This window comes from Schistocerca piceifrons, chromosome 2 (genome assembly GCF_021461385.2).
Source record: "Schistocerca piceifrons isolate TAMUIC-IGC-003096 chromosome 2, iqSchPice1.1, whole genome shotgun sequence".
In the NCBI taxonomy this organism is placed as follows: domain Eukaryota; kingdom Metazoa; phylum Arthropoda; class Insecta; order Orthoptera; family Acrididae; genus Schistocerca; species Schistocerca piceifrons.
Window position 1 is genome coordinate 681,846,638 of NC_060139.1, and position 24,978 is coordinate 681,871,615.

At 44.4% G+C, this 24,978-nt stretch overlaps 1 protein-coding gene across 1 annotated transcript; it reads right to left on the reverse strand.

Moving 5' to 3' along the window:
• Positions 1-306: 306 nt before the first annotated feature.
• On the reverse strand, positions 307-23,038 carry LOC124776513. The gene is made up of 3 exons (XM_047251536.1): positions 22,915-23,038; positions 11,493-12,117; positions 307-1,366 (listed from the first exon to the last, which is right to left on the reverse strand). Coding segments are annotated over exons 1-3 (1,002 nt in total). The 5' UTR covers positions 22,917-23,038; the 3' UTR covers positions 307-991.
• Between the last annotated feature and the right edge of the window lie 1,940 nt (positions 23,039-24,978).

The window sequence follows — 24,978 nt, forward strand, 5'->3', positions numbered from 1 at the left end:
ATATGTGCATATCTCCATATTTTTGTGAGTACTAATAAAGAGCAGTTGTAGTGCATCTCGGGCGTCAATTTCAACGTCAGTTACTTCTCATATCTAAATCTACATTAGGCTGTCCCATGTGACTATTGGGAACTTTATTTCAAGAGACAGTTCCCATTAGTCGTATGGGGCAATCCAGTGTAGAATTGGCCACAAGAGAAGTAACTGACAATGAAACTGACACCTAAATAAGCTTACAAGAGAAAGAAATCTAGAGTACCTTGTACTGTCGGTAAAGTCATGCACTGACAGCTAACAACAACATAATGACAATACAATATTTTATGAAACCTTACTAGAAAGTAGATATACATTACATATTATTTGTTCAACAAATATCTCTCACTTACAAAACATTTGACATCTTTCATTAAGGTGACTGACAATGAGAAAACGAAAACCAATGTAGAACAAGAATGGTTATTACTATTTTTAATTATGTACAATAAATGTTTTTGAGTGGCATGTGGGACCCTTTCGAGAATAATGAAGTCTCGATCTACTTCTCAACTCAAGTGCAGCACTAAGACGTGTCTGAAGATCCTTACACTGATTCTGGCGCATACCAGTATCGGTGAACACATAATTTGGTTTCACGGCTCAAGAGAGCATGTTCCAGATACAGACTTACTACGTTCTCGCTGTTCAGAAATAAGCTAGCGTATAAACATGTATGTCGCAGCTTCCAAGTAACTGCATTTTAATGAAATACTTCTTACAGAAGTTGTTCAGACTTGGACGAGCACGAAACACTTTAACAGCCCACTGATGATTCACGCAATAAACAGGACTCATTGCTAAGACTGTCATACATCATCGTCCAGTGCTTTCGAGGTATTGTCGTCGTTGGGTGTTCCAACAAACTTCGGTAGCCCGACGCGTAAGGCCACCGGGCAGTGTTAACGAAAATGGCCGGAGTGGTAAGTTTCCGGTTCCCTTGGTAGAACGTCGGCTACGAGGGGGCGGCGTACCCGCGGCGCACCATGGCGACGAAGGCGTCGCCGCAGGGGTACTGCGAGAGGCGCTCGTTGAGCAGCTGCTTCATGACGCGCAGCGTGGTGGGCACGTCCTCCACCTGCGAGGCCCAGCGCGACAGCACGGCCGGCACGTCGTTGCGGCCGCGCTCCACCAGCGTCAACTCGGTCGCCTCCAGGCTGCAGCGTGGCGGCGCCGCCGCCGTAACAGCCTCCGCAGCCGCGTCGCCGGGGGCAGCCGTCGTCGTCGAGGCCGACGCCGCCTCCGGGAGCTCCCGGAAGCGAACAGTGGCGTGCACTATGCGGTCGCGGATCGTCGTCTCGAAGTCGCCGTTCGGGCCGATACCATTCACCTGCAAAGCACCCAGTCTCTTCTTAGTTTCCAGTTTATTTCGTTAGACACACTGCTGGCCATTACAATTCAAACCAAAGGTGTTGCACTGGATTCATGTCGGAACTCTGAGGAATCCAGTCCATTTAAGAAATGTTAATATCCACATGCCATTGCACCACAGATGCAATGACAGGAAGCATTGTTAAGCTGATACAGCCATCGTTTCCGAACTGTTCCCCTGCTGCACGCGGTACTGTAAAAAGTATTCACATACTTCCACATTTAGCAGCATTCTTAACTGCACCACTACGACTCTAAACTACGAGGGGCGTTTGAAAAGTCCGTGCAAAGTCCGAGAGATAGCACCATCGGCGCGTATCAAGGTCATGTTTAGTTAGTAGCATCTTTGGAAAGAAGGCTTCCATCCAGTCACTCACTGATCAGTCTGGCCTGGCAACGGAAGACAGCAAAACAAAAGCTGAAATTTTAAATTTGGCACTTGAGAAATCTTTCACGCAGGAGGATCGTACAAACATACCGCCGTTTGAGTCTCGTACAGATTCCCGTATGGAGGACTTAGTGATAAGACATCCCTGGGGATGTGAAGCAGCTAAATGGGTTGAAAATAAATAAATCGCCAGGTCCTGATGGGATTCCAATTCGGTTTTACAAAGAGTACTCTACTACATTGGCTCCTTACTAAGCTTGCATTTATCGCGAATCTCTTGCCCAACGTAAAGCCCCGAGCGACTGGAAAAAAGGGCAGGTTACGCCTGTATATAAGAAGGGCAGAAGGGCGGATCCTCAAAATTACAGACCAATATCCTTAACATCGGTTTGTTGCAGGATTCTCGAACATATTCTCAGTTCGAATATAATGAATTTCCTTGAGACAGAGAAGTTGCTGTCCATGCATCCGCACGGCTTTAGAAAGCATCGCTCCTGCGAAACGCAACTCGCCCTTTTTTCACATGATATCTTGCGAACCATGGATAAAGGGTATCAGACGGATGCCATATTCCTTAACTTCCGGGAAGCGTTTGACTCGGTGCCCCACTGCAGACTCCTAACTAAGGTACGAGCATATGGGATTGGTTCACAAATATGTGAGTGGCTCGAAAACTTCTTAAGTAATAGAACCCAGTACGTTGTCCTCGATGGTGAGTGTTCATCGGAGGTGAGGGTATCACCTGGAGTGTCCCAGGGAAGTGTGCTAGGTCCGCTGTTGTTTTCTATCTACATAAATGATCTTTTGGATAGGGTGGATAGCAATGTGCGGCTGTTTGTTGATGATGCTGTGGTGTACGGGAAGGTGTCGTCGTTGAGTGACTATAGGAGGATACAAGATGACTTGGATAGGATTTGTGATTGGTGTAAAGAATGGCAGCTGACTCTAAATATGGAAAAATGTAAATTAATGCAGGTGAATAGGAAAAAGAATCCCGTAATGTTTGAATACTCCATTAGTAGTGTAGCGCTTGACACAGTCATGTCGATTAAATATTTGGGCGTAACATTGCAGAGCGATATGAAGTGGGACAAGCATGTAATGGCAGTTGTGGGGAAGGCGGATAGTCATCTTCGGTTCATTGGTAGAATTTTGGGAATATGTGGGTCATCTGTAAAGGAGACCGCTTATACAACACTAATACGACCTATTCTTGAGTACTGCTCGATCGTCTGAGATCCTATCAGGTCGGATTGAGGGAGGACATAGAAGCAATTTAGAGGCGGGTTGCTGGGTTTGTTACTGGTAGGTTTGATCATCACGCGAGTGTTACGGAAATGCTTCAGGAACTCGGGTGGGAGTCTCTAGAGGAAAAGAGGCGTTCTTTTCGTGAATCGCTACTGAGGAAATTTAGAGAACCAGCATTTGAGGCTGACTGCAGTACAATTTCACTGCCACCAACTTACATTTCGCGGAAAGACCACAAAGATAAGTTAAGAGAGATTAGAGCTCGTACAGAGGCATATAGGCAGTCATTTTTCCCTCGTTCTGTTTGGGAGTGGAACAGGGAGAGAAGATGCTAGTTGTGGTATGAGGTACCCTCCGCCACGCGCCGTATGGTGGATTGCGGAGTATGTATGTAGATGTACATGTAGATGTAGAACGCACACCAAGTTTCAGCCGTATTGGTCTATTTCTTTGTGTTTGGCATTCGTGTGAATCAAGGAAGTCGAGTGATTGTCAAAAAATGGACGAAAAAGAATTTCGTGTGGTCATTAAATATTGCTTTATGAAAGGCAAAACGTCTCAGGAGACTAAAGAGTAGCTTGATAAACATTACGGTGTCTCTGCACCTTCGATTAGAACAGTTTATAAGTGGTTTCAAATTTTCGGAGTGGTCATATGCCCGCAAGTGGTGCAGAACGTTCTAGACGCCCTATGAAGGTTACAACTCCAGAAACCATCGATAAAATCCATGATATGGTGATGGATGACAGAAGAGTTAAGGTGCGTGAGATTGCTAGTGCTGTGGGCATCTCGAATGAACGGGTACATAATATTTTGCATAAACATTTGGACATGAGAAAGCTATCCGCAAGATAGGTTCAGCGATTGCTCACGCTTGACCAAAAACGGAATCCTGTGAAGTGTTACAAGGATGGTTTGCAGCTGTTCAGGAAGAATCCGCAGGACTTTAAGTGTCGTTTCGTCACTGTGGATGAAAAATGGATACATTACTTTACTCCTGAGACCAAACAACACTCTAAACAATGGGTTACCAAGGGAGAATCTGCACCAAAAAAGGTGAAGACCATTCCTTCGACCGGAAAGATTATGGCGACTGTCTTTTGGCATTCGCAAGGGATAATCCTCATCGACTATCTGCAAAAGTGTAAAACTATTACAGGTGAATATTATTCATTGTTATTGGGCCATTTGCAAACTGAGCTGCAAGAAAACGTCGGTGATTGGACCGCAAAAAAGTCCTTTTCCATCACGACAATGCACCAGCACACACCTCAGCAGATGTGGTGGCAAAATTAATGGAAATAGGATTCCATCTCGTTTCACTTGCCCCCTATTCTCGAGACATGACTCCCTCAGACTACTATTTGTTCCCCAATTTTAAGAAATGGTTGGTGGGACAAAGATTTTACTCAAACGGGTAGGCGATTGCACCAACTAATAGCTATTTTGCAGACTTGGACAATACCTATTATTCGGAAGGGGTCAACAAATTAGAACAGCGTTGCACGAAGTGTGTAAGTCTGAAAGGACACTATGTCGAAAAATAAAAAAGGTTTACCCTAAACACGTAAGTAGTTTTTATTTTTGCACGGACTTTTCAAACGCCCCTCTTAAACACGAAAAACAACCCCCTCCCTCATGCTTCGCCTTGGGTACCCCGCATTTGCTCCTTCTTTCACTCCTAAGACATTATATTACTGTATTCCTGTCTTTGCCTGGAGGGTTATGTACTTCCTTCTTTCGTCGATCAGTCGAAGTACTTCATCTGTTATCCAAGGTTTCTTTAGAATTACCTTCCTTGTAACTATGTTTTGTCTGTCCAGCATGTGTGACTGCGTGTCCACTCCTCTTCAGCTGAACTGCTTTCTTAATTATTTCCGCCCAACCCAGGTTATTTCTTTGTAACTTGTATCTGAAACTGTGCGACGTAGCATGGTTGGCATTTTGTTGAACTCTTGGATTCGATTCGCAGAGCATGAAAATTCTGATGCATCGGAAGCCACATATTGAACTGTGATCACAAATCATAAATAATAAGTAGTTTCTCTTTGCTTGCTATGAAGCTACAGCTGCAGACAAGATAGGCCTTCTAGCGCCATTTCTACTGTCGCTGAATGTGTTTGCAAAGTGATCTCGCACAACACTGTGACGTTAGGCGCAAATGATATTCATAAATTATTCATAAATTAAGTCAATGATTAACAAAGCTGAGGAAACACCCCCAAAGAACTACTGGACGCTGTAAGCAGAAAGCAAACATTTATTCACTTCTTGACCACTTTCTTGGTGAAGCATTACTTACTGCTAAATATTCAAATGATAAGTGTTCCAAGCACCTTTTTCAGTTGCTCTATATTATGTAAGTGTGTTTGTCTGGGTGTGACTAGTTCTATTTCACATTACATTACTTGCGTTTCCAAGTTATATTCTGTGGCATAAAGTTTAAACTTACTGCATAGTATCAAAGTTCAGAGTGTAGCCATCACTACTTTTCACACCACACACAGCTAAAAACTGTAATGTTTTCTTCTTCAATGCACTATACAATTTCGGAACTGCGGTCATTACGAGGAGCTGGAAATAGCGTCTTCACATAAATAAAAAATTTTCGGCGATTATACACACGTGAAGATATTCGAGACTCCCGGTAGGGAAGCCTGGGTGGCATATTTGACGTACACATAAAAATCTTAACGTACTTTTCATTTATGCTAAGGCAGTGTTTTAAGATTTTAAGAATGGCCTAAGTCCCGATATTGCCATCACATACTGAAAAATGAGGGAAACATCATCTCCTTCAAAAAATTCATTTTCACTCTGAATGCTGGGCACCTGAAATCAGACTGTAAATATTCACGACCGCAATTTCACATTTATTAAAATATTTTCTGATAAACCCGGCACTGCACGGGTATCTATCTTAACAATTTTCTGTCAGAAACGGAAACAGTAACTGATCCGTGTTCGTGATGTAATATCCAAAAAAATTCAGTTCCATGTATTCGTGAAAACACTTTTGAATTTACGAAACTGTTGTACAAAGAAATATGCATAATGTACAAATGCATAAGTACAGCTACATTGCGTGAGTACAACGCGATTTTCGTCTCTATGTCAATACTTCTTCACAGGTCTATAGACAGCAGTTGTTTTCATCTATAGCTGTTTGTACTTAGCACTTGAGACCGCCGGAGTGGCCGTGCGGTTCTAGGCGCTACAGTCTGGAACCGCGAGACCGCTACGGCCGCAGGTTCGAATCCTGCCTCGGGCATGGATGTGTGTGATTTCCTTAGGTTAGTTAGGTTTAAGTAGTTCTAAGTTCTAGGGAAGTGATGACCTCAGAAGTTGAGTCCCATAGTGCTCAGAGCCAATTGAACTTAGCAGTTGAAAGCTGTCAAAAGCGATGCCAGATGCCAGGGATTTCCTGAAGTTGACTCGACTGTAGGAGTGTCTTAGTAGTAAAGAATACATGTATTACAACTTCATGCGTCATGTGACGTTTTTTCACGCTTGTCAGTGTTTATGATGTCATATCTCGTAAACTATGCGTGGTACAATGAGGTAGACTATTTGTGTAGGTACATTTAGCGCCATATGTGGATACTGTCTTTGAAATATATTGCAAATAGAAGTAGTAGCAAAGAAGTAATAAATTTAAACGTCATGCATGATGCAGAAGTTTTTCACGCATCTACTGTTTAAGATATCTCCGGAGCCATGAGAGGTAGGTGATTTTTTCAACGACAGCGATTGTTGCCTTACAATAAGGGATAGGTGTATCTAGTTTGGTAGAAATCGGTCCAGTGGTTTAGAAGGAGATTGAAACGCACGCACACACACACACACAGACACACACACACACACACACACACACACACACAATTTTTTAATAATATGTAAGGATTTCAGGCTATTAAGAAATAGTGAGATGTATTTCTTGGAAAAACTGAACGTTTCATTCCTATTTGCGGAGGACGTTTTGAAGGGGGTTCAGCTTCTAAGAAGTTCCGATTCACACCGTTGCTTGGTGATGACTGTAACAATATTTCATTTCCGTGTTCTCCCGCACAGAGCTGTGATGCCACATGTTTTCAAAAGTCGAGCGACATGTTACATTACGACGCCGAGATATGGGAACGAAATGTTGCTGCACTCAGGATCGAACCAGGGTGTGAATCGGACTTTTATAGAAGATACAACAGTGACCAATAGCCTTTGCATCTCCCTCGTTCTAGATGTCCATAGAAGCGCATGAAACGTTGGGTTTCTACAAGAAATTCGTTCTACCAGGGCGTAATAGCTTGGAGAATTTAATAAGTTACACAACGAAGGCCTTCGCGAACGGATCTCTTAGCTGCTGGTAAATTTTCCGGGTTGTGTGGTAGTGGTCCATTCCTACTGTTTCGTCCAGAGCTGGGGAGGGCTTCTTCAGAAATGGTCGTAATATCATTGAGTAGTAGGTAAGACACCGGAACCACGAGCACCTCCGAAGATGCCCAGCGCAGCCCTGAACGATACGTTAGGAACGGAAAAGTTTCATGGACCACAACCATATAACTCAGAAGATTTACCAGCAGCTATTTTTATGTTTTGTAGTTTAAGACACAAAGGAATTAGATATTAACTGCCAGTGTGCAATGATTTAACTCAGTTAAAAATTTGTGCTGGACCGGGATTCGAACCCAGGTCTCCTTCCTATTATGCAGATGTGTTGACCACTGTGTCATCCAGACACACTGGTCACTGCACCTATACGGAGTATCGTAGCATGCCTCCCGACAGACCAGACTCTCAACTTATCCATTCACTACTGATGTAGTGCCTCTCGCCCATTATCTTCATTACTTGTGGCATCGCCGGCCGAGGTGGCCGAGCGGTTCCAGGCGCTACAGTCTGGAACCGCGCGGCCGCTAGTGTCGCAGGTTCGAATCCTGCCTCGGGCATGGATGTGTGTGATGTCCTTAGGTTAGTTAGGTTTAAGTAGTTCTAAGTTCTAGGGGACTGATGACCTCAGAAGTTAAGTCCCATAGCGCTCAGAGCCATTTGACCAATTTGAACTTGTGGCATCTCGCCGCTTCCTGTAAGAGTTCGAGCTTGGATCGGAGCTGTACAGAAGGGATCATTATCCGTCCTCACATGAAATATATATGTGTGACAGTTCTTTCGGACATGTTGAAAGGACAGACACCACATATATAATTTTGTGGCTTATTCATCTTCCCATCAGCATGCACTACTTTTTGTACACATCTACATCTACATCTACATTTATACTCCGCAAGCCACCCAACGGTGTGTGGCGGAGGGCACTTTACTTGCCACTGTCATTACCTCCGTTTCCTGTTCCAGTCGCGTATGGTTCGCGGGAAGAACGACTGCCGGAAAGCCTCCGTGCGCGCTCGAATCTCTCTAATTTTACATTCGTGATCTCCTCGGGAGGGGGAAGCAATATATTCGATACCTCATCCAGAAACGCACCCTCTAGAAACCTGGACAGCAAGCTACACCGCGATGCAGAGCGGCTCTCTTGCAGAGTCTGCCACTTGAGTTTGCTAAACATCTCCGTAACGCCATCACGCTTACCAAATAACCCTGTGACGAAACGCGCCGCTCTTCTTTGGATCTTCCCTATCTCCTCTGTCAACCCGACCCGGTACGGATCCCACACTGATGAGCAATACTGAAATATAGGTCGAACGAGTGTTTTGTATGCCACCTCCTTTGTTGATGGACTACATTTCCTAAGGACTCTCCCAATGAATCTCAACCTGGCACCCGCCTTACCAACAATTAATTTTATGTCATCATTCCACTTCAGATCGTTCCGTACGCATACTCCCAGATATTTTACAGAAGTAACTGCTACTATTGTTTGTTCCGCTATCATATAATCATACAATAAAGGATCCTTCTTTCTAAGTATTCGCAATACATTACATTTGTCTATGTTAATGGTCAGTTGCCACTCCCTGCACCAAGTGCCTATCCGCTGCAGATCTTCCTGCATGTCGCTGCAATTTTTTAATGCTGCAACTTCTCTGTATACTACAGCATCATATATATATATATATATATATATATATATATATATATATATATATATATATAGAGTGAAAAGTATTTAAACCGACAAACTCTGCGAGGTTGTAGGGGACATCAAAAAAAATTTTTTCCCTAATGTCATTTTTTCCAATGAAGAGTATTTAAACCAGTAGAGGAAGGTTTCTCTGGCGGCAAATTAATTAAACCAACAAACACTTTTCCATTTCTTATGACCAAGAGACAACAACTAGGTAGCAGATACGGCCCAATTAAACAGTCTCCAACAACACCGACCGACACATTAACGAAAAATGGCTCTGAGCACTATGGGACTTAACATCTATGGTCATCAGTCCCCTAGAACTTAGAACTACTTAAACCTAACTAACATAAAGACAGCACACATTAACGAAGAACCGCACTTAGTGAGCGTTAGTAACTGTGGCATGTGGGTTATCCTCACTCCGAACATGCGAATTGTGCATTTTGAAGACTCCATCACGCCAGAACGTTGCTTCATCGGTAAACAACACAGAGGATGGAAATGTAGGATGCATATCACACTGTTCCAGGTACCACTGCGAAAACCGTGCTCTGGGTGGATAATCAACTGGTTCCAGGTTGTGGACACTCTGTAAGTGAAATGGACGTAACAATTGCTCTCGAAGGACTGTTCTTACATTCGTCTGATTCGTCCCCATGTGACGTGCAATTGCACGTGTGCGGATTGAAGGATCCGGCTCCACATGATGCAAGACAGCTTCCTCAAATTGCAGCGTTCTTACCGTGCGACGGCATCCCTGTCCAGGTAATCTGCTAAATGGCCTGGTCTCACGCAGACGTTGGTACACAGCATCAAATGTCGTATGATGCGGGATAGGGCGATTAGGATATTGTTGTTTATAAACCCGCTGTGCAGCCCGTCCGTTGTGGTGCCCTATGTAGTATGCATCAACCATATCAGTGTACTCGCTCCAGGTGTATCGCTCCATTAGTGAACAGAGACAATGCACTACTACACTGGTGGACAGCAGTTGCCTACAACTGAAGAGCGTAATACGCCCTCTAACTACTGAAGATCGTAATACGGCCTCTATCAACTGAAGAGCGTAATACGGCCTCCAACGGTTTAAATAATCCTTGTAGGAAAAAATGACATTAGGGAAAAATATTTGTTTTGATGTCCCCTACAGCCTCCCAGAGTTTGTGTTGTGTACATAGTTCCGCGTAGTCAGCGTGTACACAACTTCCCCACTAGAGCACGCCCCGCTAAGCACAACAGCGCAGGCGCAGCGCTCGTCCGTTTCCGCACTACGAGATGGCACTGCCTTAGAGACGGACCAAATTCTGCTTCCGCCGATCTGGGTATTAATATGCAACGCAGCCAATGAGATTGCTGCTAACGTAGAACCTTTTCTCCTCGCGGATCACACTCGCGCAGTGATACCTGAACGCGCGAGGTATTATAACGAATGTACAGAGCTCCGATTAGTCAGTCTGCATTGGTCTGCACCAATCTGCACCAGTCTGTACCAGTCTGCATTTGTCTGTACCAGTCTATAGTCAAGTTTCAGTCTGCGCCTAATAAGATTATCATATTCCTGTACATAGCCATGAAGATAAATGTGTAGACACTTTGTCAAGTATCAGAGATATGTGAGAATAAGATTAACGTACCAAGACCAAAGGAACTTCAGATCGTCAATTGTAAATAGCATCCAGAATCAAGTTACGTAAGGTTTATGCTTGTTACTATTTTAATAAATGTGTGTGACAATTAATCAAGTTCTGTTTAAAGTTGGTCACCGTCAATCTGCTACTCTAAGCGTGCAAGTGGCGTTCCTATCGTCTGACCTAACCGCAGAAGATAAACACGTCACGATAAGACCACGAGACAAATTGCTGACACTCGCCTACTTCGTTAGAGCCGAAGGTCTGACAGTACGCACACCACAGTTTGTCGGTTTAAATACTTATATGCTGTGTTCTGTTTGCTAAAAACTCTTCAATCCAGCCACACAGCTGGTCTGATATTTCGTAGGCTCTTACTTTGTTTATCAGGCGACAGTGCGGATCTGTTTCGAACGCCTTCCGGAAGTCAAGGAAAATGGCACCTACCTGGGAGCCTGTGTCTAATATTTCTTGGGTCTGATGAACAAATAAAGCGAGTTGGGTCTCACACGATCGCTGTTTCCGGAATCCACGTTGATTCCTACAGAGCAGATTCTGGGTTTCCAGAAATGACATGATACGTGAGCAAAAAAGATGTTCTAAAATTCTACAACAGATCGATGTCAGAGATATAGGCCTATAGTTTTGCGCATCTGCTCTACGACCCTTCTTGAAAACTGGATATCAGATAATCGGCAACTCACCGTCAAGATCGGGTCAGGTGGATGCAGCTCACCTTGACGTCGTACTGCCCCCAGGTCTCGAAGTCGCCGAGCCGCACGTTGCAGGACATGTCGACGTCGCCGCCGGGCAGGACCTCTGCGGTGACGCGCGAGACGCGCCGCAGCGTGGCGGGCACGCGCAGGCGCACGCCGGAGACGCTCATGCGCGTCGTGACGGTGAAGAAGAGCAGCTTCTCGGACGTCTCCTTGCGCATGTCAGGCATGTCGACCTCGCGCCGCCCCTGGCGCTGCACCTCGGCGTGGTAGTCGAGCAGCGCGTCGAACGCGGCCGCGTAGCCGCTCGTGTCCGCCGGCTCCTCCTCGCTGCTCTCGCTGGCCGACCAGAAGCGCTTCCTCCTGCCCTGCGGCGCGCGCTCGCCTCCCACCGCATCGCCGCTGACCGCTGGGTCGGCAGCAGCAGCGAAGGCAGGCGTGTCTTCAGCTAGTTCCTGCTGCAAACGCTCCACGCTACTCCCCCGTTCATTTACGTGGGCGAGCTTTAGATTATACTCGACTGAATAAACTTCTGCTGGAAGTTCATGTTGAAGTCTGTGTGGTATCTCGTTTCCCAGTGCAGGGACAAATGTGATCATAAACGCCAAGGATGCCACGATGAAGACTTGTCCGTAGGAGGAGACCCTGAAACACGATAAAACGTACCCGTCAGTCCTTTATGGAATTTGTCTCAATGATCACCTCCGCGGATAGACGTGATCGTTTCTGACATCTACGTCTACGTGATTACTCTGCTGCCGGCCGGTGTCGCCGTGCGGTTCTAGGCGCTTGAGCTTGGAACCGCATGACCGCTACGGTCGCAGTTTCGCATCCTGCCTCGGGCATGGATGTGTGTGATGTCCTTAGGTTAGTTAGGCTTAAGTAGTTCTAAGTGCTAGGGGACTGATGACCACAGATGTTAAGTCCCATAGTGCTCAGAGCCATTTGAACCATTTTTTTAGATTTTTCTGTGCGAGCCCTGATTTCTCTTATTTTATCGTGATGATCACTTCTCTCTATGTAGGTGGGTGTCAACAGAATGTTTTCGCAATCGGAGGAGAAAACTGGTGATTGAAATCTCATGATAAGATCCTGTCGCAACGAAAAACGACTTTGTTTTAATGATTGCCACTCCAATTCACGTATCATGTCTGTGATACTATCTCCCCTATTTCGCGATGATACAAAACGAGCTGCCCTTCTTTGTACTTTTTCGATGTCATCCGTCAGTCCCACCTGATGCGGATCCCACACCGCACAGCAATACTCCAGAATAGGGTGGACAAGCGTGGTATAACCAGTCTCTTTAGTAGACCTGTTGCACCTAAGTGTTCTGGCAATGAATCGGAGTCTTTGGTTTGCTCTATCCACAATATTATCTATGTCATCGTTCCAATTTAGGTTATTTGTAACAACCCCAGAGGGTACCGATGATACGAGGGATGTTCAATAAGTAAGGCAACATTTCTCTTTTGTCAACCAGTTTCGGTAGGAAAAATACGGAGCTGGTTGTGAGACATCTTTGAATATTTCCGCTTCAGCCCCTGTAGTTCCATAGGTGGCGATAGGTGGCGGCGCTATACGTAACATTCAAAATGGCATCTCTGACGGAGATGCGTTCCAAGCAGAGAGCTGTCACGGAGTTTGTTTGGGCGAAAAACCAGACCATCGCAGATATTCATAGCCGCCTGCAGAAGGTCTACGGAGACAGGGCAGTGGACAAAAGCACGATAAGTCGTTGGGCGAGGCATCTGTCATCATCGCAAAAAGGTCGCGCAAACCTATCCGATCTACTGCTTGTGGCCGAGCGGTCTAGGGCGCTGCAGTCATGGACTGTGCGGCTGGTTAAGGCGGAGGTTCGAGTTCTCCCTCGGGCATGGGTGTGTGTTTGTCCTTAGGATAATTTATATTAAGTAGTGTGTAAGCTTAGGGACTGATGACCTTAGCAGTTAAATCCCATAAGATTTCACACACATTTGAACATTTGATCTACTGCGTGCCGGCCAGCCGCATACAGCTGTGACTCCTGCAATTTTGGAACGTGCAGACACTCTAGTTCGAGGTGATCGATGGATCTCAGTCAAACACCTCAGCTCAGCTGGATGGCTCTGTTGGTGGTGCCGACACACTCGTCCACCAGTTGGCGTACTCAAAGGTGTGTGCCCAGTGGGTCCCTCGCCACCCTACAAATGACCATAAAGAGCAACGAAGGATCATTTGTGAGCAATTGCTTGCGCGTTACGACGGTCACCGTGACAATTATTCGTAGAAAAAATCGTCACAGGCCATGCAATATACGTTCATCCCTTCTAACCGGAGACAAAAGGGCATTGCATGGAGTGTGCCACACCATCTCTCCTCCGAAGAAAAACTTCAAAGCCGCAACCTGAGCCGGTAAAGTGTCGTGAAGATGTTTTTCTGGGAATCTGAAGAGTTATTATGTTTGATGTTCTCCCTCTCAGTACAACGATAAATTCTGAAGTGTATTGTGCTGCCCTGAGGAAATTGAAGAAACAACTTCACCTTGTTAGTCGGCACAAAAAAGGAACGAACTGCTACTTCTCGCCGGCCGGCGTGCGTGGCCGTGCGGTTGTAGGCGCTGCAGTCTGGAACCGAGCGACCGCTACGGTCACAGGTTCGAATCGTGCCTCTGGCATGGATGTGTGTGATGTCCTTAGGTTAGTTAGGTTTAATTAGTTCTAAGTTCTAGGCGACTGATGACCTCAGAAGTTAAGTCGCATAGTGCTCAGAGCCATTTGAATTTTTTTTTTTTTTTTTTTTTTTTTTTTTTTTCTACTTCTCCATGACAATGCGAAGCCTCGCAGAAGTTCCACGTCTGACGGGAGCTCACAAAGCTTCATTGGACTGTTCCTTCTCATCAGCCCGGATCTCCTACCTTCCGACATCCATCTGTTTGGCCCAAAGAAGGATGCACTCCGCAGGAAGCAGTATGTGGATGACGGGGAAGGTTACTGATGCAGCGAGACGTCGGCTCCGATGTCGACCAGCGAAGTGGTACCATGCGTACATACAGGCCCTCCCAGTAAGGTGGCGTAAGGCTGTCGCATTAAGCCAAAATTATGTTGAAAAATAGAGGTTTGTAGACAAAAGAGGGCGGAATAATATGGTGTATTGAAATCCTGAATAAAATCAACCTGTTTTCAGGAAAAAATTGTTGCATTACTTGTTGAAGGCTCCTCGTATTTTCAAAGAGCTTTCATCGGCAGGAGACTGAAACGAGATCGCCAGCCGCTGTGACCGTGCGGTTCTAGACGCTTCAGTCTGGAACTGCGTGACCGCTACGGTCGCAGGTTCGAATCCTGCCTCGGGCATGGATGTGTTTGATGTCCTTAGGTTAGTTAGGTCTAAGTAGATCTAAGTTCTAGGGGACTGATGACCTCAGAAGCTAACTCCCATAGTGCTCAGAGCCATTTAAAAAAAAAACAAGATCATCTTGGTACCGTGAAGAGCTTCTCGAAGGAGCTCAACATCATGCATGCTTCGGGAACCACCTTGTGCGTCGGCGGGTATTTTGCGCTCCGTTATCATTTGCCTCCCCCCCCCTCCCCTCCCTCCATCCCTTTTCCTGTTCCAGTCGCAAATGGTGCATGGGGAGGTACGATTTTTGGTGCGTCTATGAGTGAACTGTAATCTCTTTAATTTAACCTTCATACCGTTTACGCGAGTTATATGTAAGAGGAAGTAAAATTTGAGTTGACTCTTCTGCCAGCGTACGCTCACAGACTTTTAGCATTAATCCACAGTGATCCAGATCGGCTCTCTTGTAGCGTCTGCCGCTGCTGGAGTGGTATGAGTACCTCTGTGATGCTTTTACTCTTACTAAGTTAACCTGTGACGAAAAGCGTCGCTCTTCTTCGGTCCTATCTCGTAACAGTCAAAGATCGACGTGAAATGTTTAAGTAGCGGTCGAACAAGGATCTTGTCAACTATCGCCTTGTTGGCTAAACTACCCTTCTTGAGTATTCTTCTGATAAATTATTTTTATATGGCTGTTTCACTTTACACTTCTCTGTAAACATACTCACACATTTTTGATATACGTTACTGCTGCCAATTATTGTTCTGCAGTCGTGACCGTAAGGAGGATTTATGTCGTTTTATGGACAATACGCTGTGGCAACCATTCATCATGTGTTAATGTGCCATAAGCACATTAAATAATATGCTAAGACTATGTCATTTCTCTTCTAATGCGAGCCGGATATCGCATTAAAATTACGCCATTTCTCTTCGAATGCTTGCTGGAATGTAAATAAAACGTATGAAAACGTATCGCGTGGCGTTCTCCTCTCCACGATAACTAAAAACCAGAATCAAGTGCTGAGATGGTCAGCCGCACTACCATCAATTCAGAGAGGGGGACGCAGCTGTCTATTGTCCATTGTGCATTCTCTGATATGACACCCCTGCCGGCAATGAGGGTGCTACGTTGCTCACAGTACAGGATTTTTCTTTAAAAATGTTTGTAAAGTACTGTGCAAACGCAGAGTATGAGGGGTTTTAGAGGAGCAGCTGACGTATTGGTACTGGAGCCCAACTGTGTTCTATAATGAGGTTGGCTGTCCTCTGTAATAATAATAATGATAATAATAAAAGGGAGAAAGAAGTTTTCAACAAAGAACTTGAAGAGGTGTCATGTGGCATCCGCACGAACGAAATGAAGAGAATAATGACGAAAGAATAGAAAGGTACAATGAAAGGGAAAAAAAGTTTGAGTGCACCGAATGGCAGTTTGTTGACACGGGTTCGATTCCCGCTGCTACCATTATTTTTCTCTGTTTTTATTTTATTCCTCTCGATGTTAAATTATTAATTCTAAACATTAAAAATTTAAAGAATTCAATTAACAGATGTAAAATTAATATAGTCCATTTAGTTACAATTACTGCCTTTGTAAGTCAAAAGAAAATACGTGGTGGTAAAAAAAAGTGAGTATGCGAGGAAATTTAGTATGAAAGTGTGTGAAAAGAGTTGGATCTGTGGATGCGATGTTTGCAAAGCAGTATTTTCCTTTCGATGTTTTTTGTTAAGGAACAACAATGCGTGGAATACAGGGAGAGTGAAAGATCTAGGACACATTAATGTTGAAATCACAAACATACTTGATTAGTGCATTGGATAAAGCTAATATCGCAGTAATATATAGTCGCATCTACATAACGACGTAGTAATATACTGTCTTCTTATTTTTGTAATACTGTAGCACACTGGTAGAGTTTTACACGAGCCGCTATTGACATTACGTTATATTTGGTTATGCTGAGAATCTATTGACTATCGTTACACTGATTGTCGACCCGCAGAAGTGCAGGTCTCCATATTCCACAACTGCAACTTGTCTATGGATGAGCGGATGAGATGCCGTGAGCTGCTACAAAGATTAGGTAAAAGAAGTAGCTCCCATTTTTTGCAGCAGGTTATCGTAGATCGCTGTAGCATTTTCAAGAAGCGTCGTCGGGTAGGTGCACATATACGGTAGCCCACATTGTTAACGTGAATTTACTGTAGAGTTATGAAGTAGTCTCATGCTTATGTACTACCACATTTTTGGAGAGCCAAATGTCCTCTACAAAAATCAACATAAATATTGCAAAGAAAGATATATTCCGAAACTCAGCTTGCTCTGTTCGTCCATGAGATCCGGAGCACTGTAGACGACGGCGTCCAGTTTGATCCCGTGTCCCCTGGCTTCCGGAAGGAAACCGATACAGTTCCGAACTGTTTGCATTACTCTCAGATACGAAGTCCGGTGCAGCCGTTTACGAAACACGATATTTCGGCAGCGTACCTTGCTGTGAGCTTCAGGTGATAACTGCAGAATGAACACCTTTGCTACATCGCGGCTCCATTTTACTCGTGTCTTTGTACTCTTATCGTAGAGAGGAGGCGCAATGTAACAACGACGCACATTCAGCAGGTATCATCTGAAGATTGCGACAGGGTACGTCGTCGTAATATCGTGTTTCGTCGACGACAGCACCCGAATGGACACCCGAGAGCAATACAAATAGCTGATCCGCCGAAAAATGCAGGAAAGTCCGCAGAGGATCGGGCCTGATGCAGGAATTGGCAGTTAAGCCAGAACATAAAAGTATGCATATATAACAGAACAGATCAACTGCTGTCTGATTACGGCATGCCAATGAATTACTGGGAACTATTGAAAAATTCCTAGAAGTAACCTTCCGGGCTGATCTAAAGTGGAATGACCCACCAAACAAACTACAGGTAACTGAGATGCGCGGCTGACATTCGTTGGAAGAGTCTTACCGAAATATAAACGAATAAGGTGGCTTATTAAACTGTGTTCAAGCGACTCTTGAGTATTGCTCATCAGCCTGGGATTTTTACGAAGTTGGGTTAATGGAACAGATAGACAAGATCCAAAGAAGAGCGGCAAGTTTCGTCGTGGTACAATTTAGTGGGCGCGAGAACATTTCGGAGATGCTCTAGGACTTCGAACGGCAGACGCTACTAGAGAGACGTCGTGGAAGAGAAGGTACATTACAAGAATAGTAGGGCAACAAAATACTGCCTCCCACATAGTATCGTGCAATAAACACGACAAGAAAAACCACAGAAATAGGAGTTAGAGCGAAGGTTTACCTCCAATCATCCTACCCACATACCATTCGTGAATGAAAAAGGGAAGGGTGGAAAGGATAGTGGTACGCCGTGAGATGATGATGATGAAGAAGAACTACGTAGACCGGAACTAGAACCTAATACAAACGCCCGGTATTGCACTGCGAGAAGACTTTGGTCTCTGACACCTTTAATCAATGACGCCTTAGGATACACAATGGGAAGGATAAGAATACTTCAGCACAAGTTGAGCAAGTTTTAGACTTTGCACTGTGACACACACACGTAGACGAACGCACAGTCGACTATTGTTTTTTCTGGGACGTTGTCCCTCCAAACGAATTTAGGAGCCAGCCGCTGTGGCCGAGAGGTTCTAGGGGCTTCAGTTCAGAAATCTGCGTGACTGCTACGGTCGCAGGTTCGAATCCTGCCTCGGTCATGGATGTGTGTGATATCCTTAGTTAGGTTTAAGTAGTTCTTTGTTCTAGGGGACTGATGACCTCAGATATTAAGTCCGATAGTGCTCAGAGCCATTTGAAACATTTTTAGATGAATTTAGGCAAGTGCTAGACTTGATATCCCGCCACAAAACTAAACAGAACGTGACTGGTTGGTTCAAATGATTCAAATGGCTCTGAGCACTATGGGACTTAACATCTGAGGTCATCAGTCTCCCTAGACTTAGAACTACTTACACCTAACTAACCTAAGGACATCACACACATCCATGTCCGAGGCAGGATTCGAACCTGCGACCGTAGCAGTCGCGCGGTTCCAGACTGAAGCGCGTAGAACCGCTCGGCCACCGCGGCCAGCTGTTCCGCATGTACTCTAATCTTATTTTTATCAGTATGGTCCTTACAAGTCACATATTTAGGGGTCAATAACGTGACTTTGGATACCATACAAGACATATTTATGATCTTGAGTTCAGGCGAAGTCACAAGAAGCAACGCATTTCTTAAAGCGGTTCTCAATGGTTTTACTGAATCACTCTGCACCCTGGCGTTACAAAAAATACCTCACACGAACTGTGAACATTTTATTCTGGGATTTAAATCTCCGTTCTAGTTTGATAATAACAACAGCTCTTTAACAATTTTCACCTATTCAGAATTTATTTATTTATTTACACGTCTTGTTCCGTAGGACCGAGCTGGGGAGAAAATCTCCAAGGTCATCGAATATATCAGAACATGAAATTACAACATAAAAGTAATAACAGATAACCGAGCGTTGTGGCGCAGTGGCTAGCACACTGGACTCGCATTCGGGAGGACGACGGTTCAATCCCGTCTCCAGTCATCCTGATTTAGGTTTTCCGTGATTTCCCTAAATCGCTTAAGGCAAATGCCGGGATGGTTCCTTTGAAAGGGCACGGCCGATTTCCTTCCCAATCCTTCCCTAACCCGAGCATGAGCTCCGTCTCTAATGACCTCGTTGTCGGCGGGACGTTAAACACTAACCACCACCTAATAACAGATAAAATAAAATGTTTATGAATCCAAAAAAAGTCGAACCATAAGTCTAAGTAAATGCAGGAATCAGCTTAAGTTTTCAAGGAATAGGAGGAGTGACCTATGAAGAAAGTCTTCAGTTTCGATTTGAAAGCGCGTAGATTACTGTTAAGTTTTAACTAGTCGTTATTCAACAATCGTTTGAGGTGGTTATCGGAAGGTAAACTGTCGTGCAAAACTTAAAGATGAGAGTAACTTACGCATGATTTGTCACTTCAGCTAAGGTAGCTCGATGAAACTTTACCACAATTAGAAAGAACTGCTGCAGTTCAGTATGTGAAAGAAGTACGCAGTGAGACGAACAGAGATGACACTTTCATTCAAAAACACTGATGTCACTGCGATTTATGACAGTATCCTCGACGTTACTAAAAGCGGGACATGGTTTTCAACAGGGCACAAAGTTGGTAAGGAGTTCTTGTGGTAGCGCGTTCCATTTCTTCTTCACCAGCGCGGTTGACAACTGATGGACGGTCGTTTGTACATGTGTAAGTGCCGCAATATGTCTCCCCAAAACATCCCGCAAATGCTCGATGGGATTTAAGTCGGGGAAACGTGCAGGCCAATCCTTTCGCCCGACGTCCTCTCGTTCCAAGAGCTCCTCCTCTTTGGCAGTTCAGTGTGGTCGGACATTGTCGTCCACAAAACAAAAGTCACTGCAAAAAGCAACCATGAAAAGACGCACAAGGAGAACGAGCAAAGCGTCACGATAACCATGACCGGTTAGTGTACCGTGTTTAAAGATTTGTAGGTCAGCACGCTCATGCAACGTTATGCTCCCCACCTTATAACATCTGGACCACCAAAATTATCATGTTCGATAGTGCTGGACGTACACTGACAAAGCAAGGGTGGTAAAACGTAATGCAGCGGGAAACATTGCCGAGCATGATCGTTTTGGGTGTTAAGGTGTGTGGAGGCAAAATATCATACAAGTATAGTGACATCCAAGTCTTTCCCCACGTACCTCTTTTCACGGATGCATTGGACACTGAGTATTTTTATGGATGACATGGGCGTCCGCATCGAATTGCACAGGTGGAGAACCTAATCAAGGAGGTGCCACAGAGTCTCGACTGGGCTTAAATGATGGGAGTTTGGTAGCCAGTGGAGTACGGTAAACTCATTCTGGTACTCTTCGAACCACGCACGTACAGTGCGAGCTTTGACAGGTTACATTTTCCCGCTAGTAGATGTCATCGAGCGGTTGAAAAGGAGAGTGCATGGAGGGACGGACAGAGTCTCCAAGGATAGATGCATTCTTGTGTTCATCCACTGCGCCTTTCAGAATAATGAGATCATCCGGGCAGTGCCACAAAAACATTCCCTAAACCGTAACTCTCCCTTCTCTGACCTGGGGCCTTACGAGGATTGTTGCAGGACCATACAAGGCAACGGCCATCTGTCCGGTGGAGCATAAAACCTGATTCACCTGAATAGGCCAACGTTCGCCAGTCAGTGGACTTGAGTAGCGGTACTGGCGTGCAAATTCCAGCATTCGTCACTGATGAAAAGCACTGACTGCACGAACAAGGCGCCTGCTGCAGAGGCCCATACGCAGCAACGTTTGTTGAACGGTCGTTGAGAAGACACTGTTGGTAGTTCTTGGTTCATCTGGGAGGTCAGTTGCTCCAGAGTGGCACATATATTCACCAGTACTCATCTCCGCAGCTGTCGTCAACCCCTGTCATCCACGGCCTGTGGTGCAACACAATTGCTTTGACACCGTATTTGGACAGCGTTATTTTGTCATGCATGGTATAGTTTAGCCATGAGTCGGCACGCAAATAGTTTGTAGACTTAGCCGTTTCGTAAATGCTTGCAGTCTTGGCCCGAAAGCCAATCATCATGCTCTTTTCTACGTCAGAAAAATGTGACTGGACCATGTACAAGTAAGTGGGTCATTTACTGAACGGCAGCACGAAAAAAAAGAACATTAAATGTCTAGAAGGAGTCAAGAAGAGTAGCATCAACTTTAGCGCATCTTCTACGAGGAGAGCTATACGGTTTATGTGACAGCTGTTTCTGAGATACATGTCCATTCAAAAAGGAGAGTTGCTCAGTCTTTTACAAAGTTATCGAATTCGAGCCCAGAAATGGTGCTATATTTCTGCTATTATCAAGTGTCATTTAAATAGATATGTAATTCTGTGTATGGCTGCTACGCTCCTTGATAACAACATATTGTAAGAATATCACAACTTAAGACAACGAATAAAATACAGCACTTTCAAAGATGTTGGTGCGCTTGAGATTGTAGGCACTAAATATCGTTCAAAGACATAGTAAAAATGAAATACCGCACGCAAGAACGAACCTATGACCTGAGCTGAAAGAAAGGGTTGGGGGGGGGGGGGGGAGGGGGGGGGGGGTGAAGAAGGGGCAACTTAGTTTGGTGGCGAATGACGAAATACTTTTGAGATTTCATGACTCTGGATACATTTTCTACTGGCCAGTATCGCTTACAAGTAACAAGTAGACTTGGAATTGTTGCGTCTGTCTGCTACGAGACGAAGCGAGCTTGGTTTGCGAAGAGTTTTTCTAGGAATTTAGCGGGCGCCTTTCCCCTCCTGCACCTCGTTGGAGACGCATTTGAAAATATGTCTTTTCTAGGATGATATACCACAACATAAAAGGTAGAACTTCTAGGCACGAATTGTGCTTAGGATAAGGAACAAGTGTTATATTTTCCGGTTTCGGAAAGCCAAAAGCAATACATCAGTCGGACTGGGCGGACCTCAGGATGCACTTAATCGGACAAAATTCATCTTAGTAAATTAATTCTGTGAAAAAGAAATAAACAATAACAGCTTGTGTGTATGTAAGTGATAAATTTTGCCGTACTTATAGGGTACACAGGCGAACCAAGACTAGAGCATAACTAATTTATTGCTAAATATTGGGCACTGATAATATCGTGCGGAGTCAGAGAAGAAAATCCTTACTGGATTATTTAAGCATATTGGTACTGCCTAACAGTTCGGTCGTTGAGAATTAATTTCTGAGAAAGTAGAGCTGTAAATGAATTTTAAACACTATACGCTCGTTTTCTAGTTGATCTGTGAAGTCGATCAGTAAAATATTTTCAAGGAACCCAGAAATGTGGTGATTAAGTAGCGTATCCTCATCTAGTATCAACAGTTATAGAAGCAGTAATAATTGCAGTGCACTGACCTCAAATAAAGTTTTAAGAATTGACTGACACCTTGTAACGAATACTCATGCATCGAAACGTACACAAAGCATCAATATATTCATTCATTAAATGTCGTATTTAGGCTTGTAGGATGGCCGCTGGTGCAGTATGAAGAAAACTTACATTGTGGGTGGTGCACGCGTCCGCACTGCCGAAGGAACTGCTGGAATGTGGTAATGCGCGTCCGAAAAAACAAGGCGATAAGACGGACGACTCCCTGCTGAGGCGGCGCTAGGCTGGCCGCGCGCGCGCCTTGAACCCCTGCCAGCGCAGCAGATAGCGGGGTCACGGTTGCGTCACTGCGCGTCTACGCCCTGACTCGCTCCAGTCAACCGGTACACGCGTCACTGAATATTACGAGTGCTTGGCCTGTCCACTGAAGGTACGCGCCCAGCCCCTGATCCACTCGAGCCCCTTACGTAAGCAGTACAGCTACGTGTACATTGTCTGCCGGGCAGGGAAGACGGTGTTTTCTCACTAAAAGCATGCATATTTTCTGCGTAAACCTATTAGGTCAGTACACTTTAGCTAATGTTCTTACACAGGAAGTCTGAATAAAAACGCCTTCAGTCACTATTTTTTGCGCATATCTGACTCATCAGGTACAAATCGTCTAACACGTAATTTACATTTGTTCTCGAGTGAGGTGAAACGTATGTTCCTGTTATGAAAAGCTTTTGTATCTGTTAATCAAGGGCGAAAATTGTGTGACAAACAGTGAAAAAACAGTAAAATCTTACCGAACAAACAACGAAGAATATTTTTAAATTTTTAAGAGGTCAGCATAAGTTGGTTAATTCATTCTGTCGTCGCACACCACGTCACTCAAGGCGCACATTTATTTGTACTTCACAGAATTAGTTTAACATGATGTTATCAAACATGTAGTTTATCACCACAGTCGAACATAATAGTCGGGACCATAGACCTTGTATATAACCAACCGCGCATGTCCTTATCTCTGCCGCGTTAACATTTGAAACCAACTTGTAAGCCACGTGACTCGGGGCAGAAAGACGTTCAGAAATGGTTCAAACGGCTCTAAGCACTATGGGACTTAACATCTGAGGTCATCACTCGCCGAGAGTTGAGTTGGGTTGTTTGGGGAAGGAGACTAGACAGCGAGGTCATCGGTCTCATCGGATTAGGGAAGGATGGGAAATGAAGTCGGCCGTTCGCTTTCAAAGGAACCATCCTTGCATTTACCTGAAGCGATTTAGGGAAATCACGGAAAACCTAAATCAGGATGGCTGGACGCGGGATTGAACCGTCACTCGCCGAGACTTACAACTACTTAAACCTAACTAACCTAAGTACATCAGACACATCTATGCCCGAGACAGAATACGAACCTGCGACCGTAGCAGCAGCACGGTTCCGGACTGAAGCACCTATAACCGCACGGCCACAGCGGCCGGCGCAGCAAGACTTGTTCCTGTCATTACGCGCTGTGTGAAGTGGAACTGACAGTTACAATTGATCTCATTTATAGCTGAAATCAAGCATTGATTGTGACAATTTAGTGAACCGTTGTATTACTTTTACACATGCAGTAGTGCAGTTAACCTAATTCCTACGAAATTCCTAATAATAAAGCAGAGTATTTTTTTTTTCCACTGTGAATTCTTGTATTTCACTGCTTCCACAGGAGTGGAAGACAAAATAATAATTTCGAACGCAGAATTCATTTTCTAACGATTCCACGAGAACATGTGTGAAATGCTTTAGTAAGCTTTTGAAAGAAAGGAGATTCCTTTATTTGCGTAATGTCAGGTATTTACACAAAATAAGCACATGTTTTCTGGATTTTGCTTAATCCTGTAAAGATACCGAAACGATATCAAGATCGGAATCGTAATATATTACAGGATCTTTTTATATTGGTATAGTGAGCTAGATATTAACGATATGTCGCCTCAAAAGCTTAGTCAATCACCATGTTTTACATCCAAGGACCAACTTCCATCTTAACTTCCAACTTATGGAAATGCCTCTGCAAGAATTTCAGAGTAATTCACTTACATAACTTAGATTTTAGTCACTTTATGTAATCTGTAAAATACAAAACAAGACTTATTTGTTCATATGTGATAGTTTTTGATTCTGCATCTAGTAAAAAGCACAACATTTTATCTGTAATGAAAATGTCATAAATTGTGCACTATAAATGCCTAATGATATATTCGG

Coding starts and splice junctions, on each gene's coding strand:
- LOC124776513 (XM_047251536.1), bottom strand. Junction 1,367..11,492: donor GGGGGCAGTACGACGTCAAG/GTGAGCTGCATC, acceptor GGTGCTTTGCAG/GTGAATGGTATCGGCCCGAA.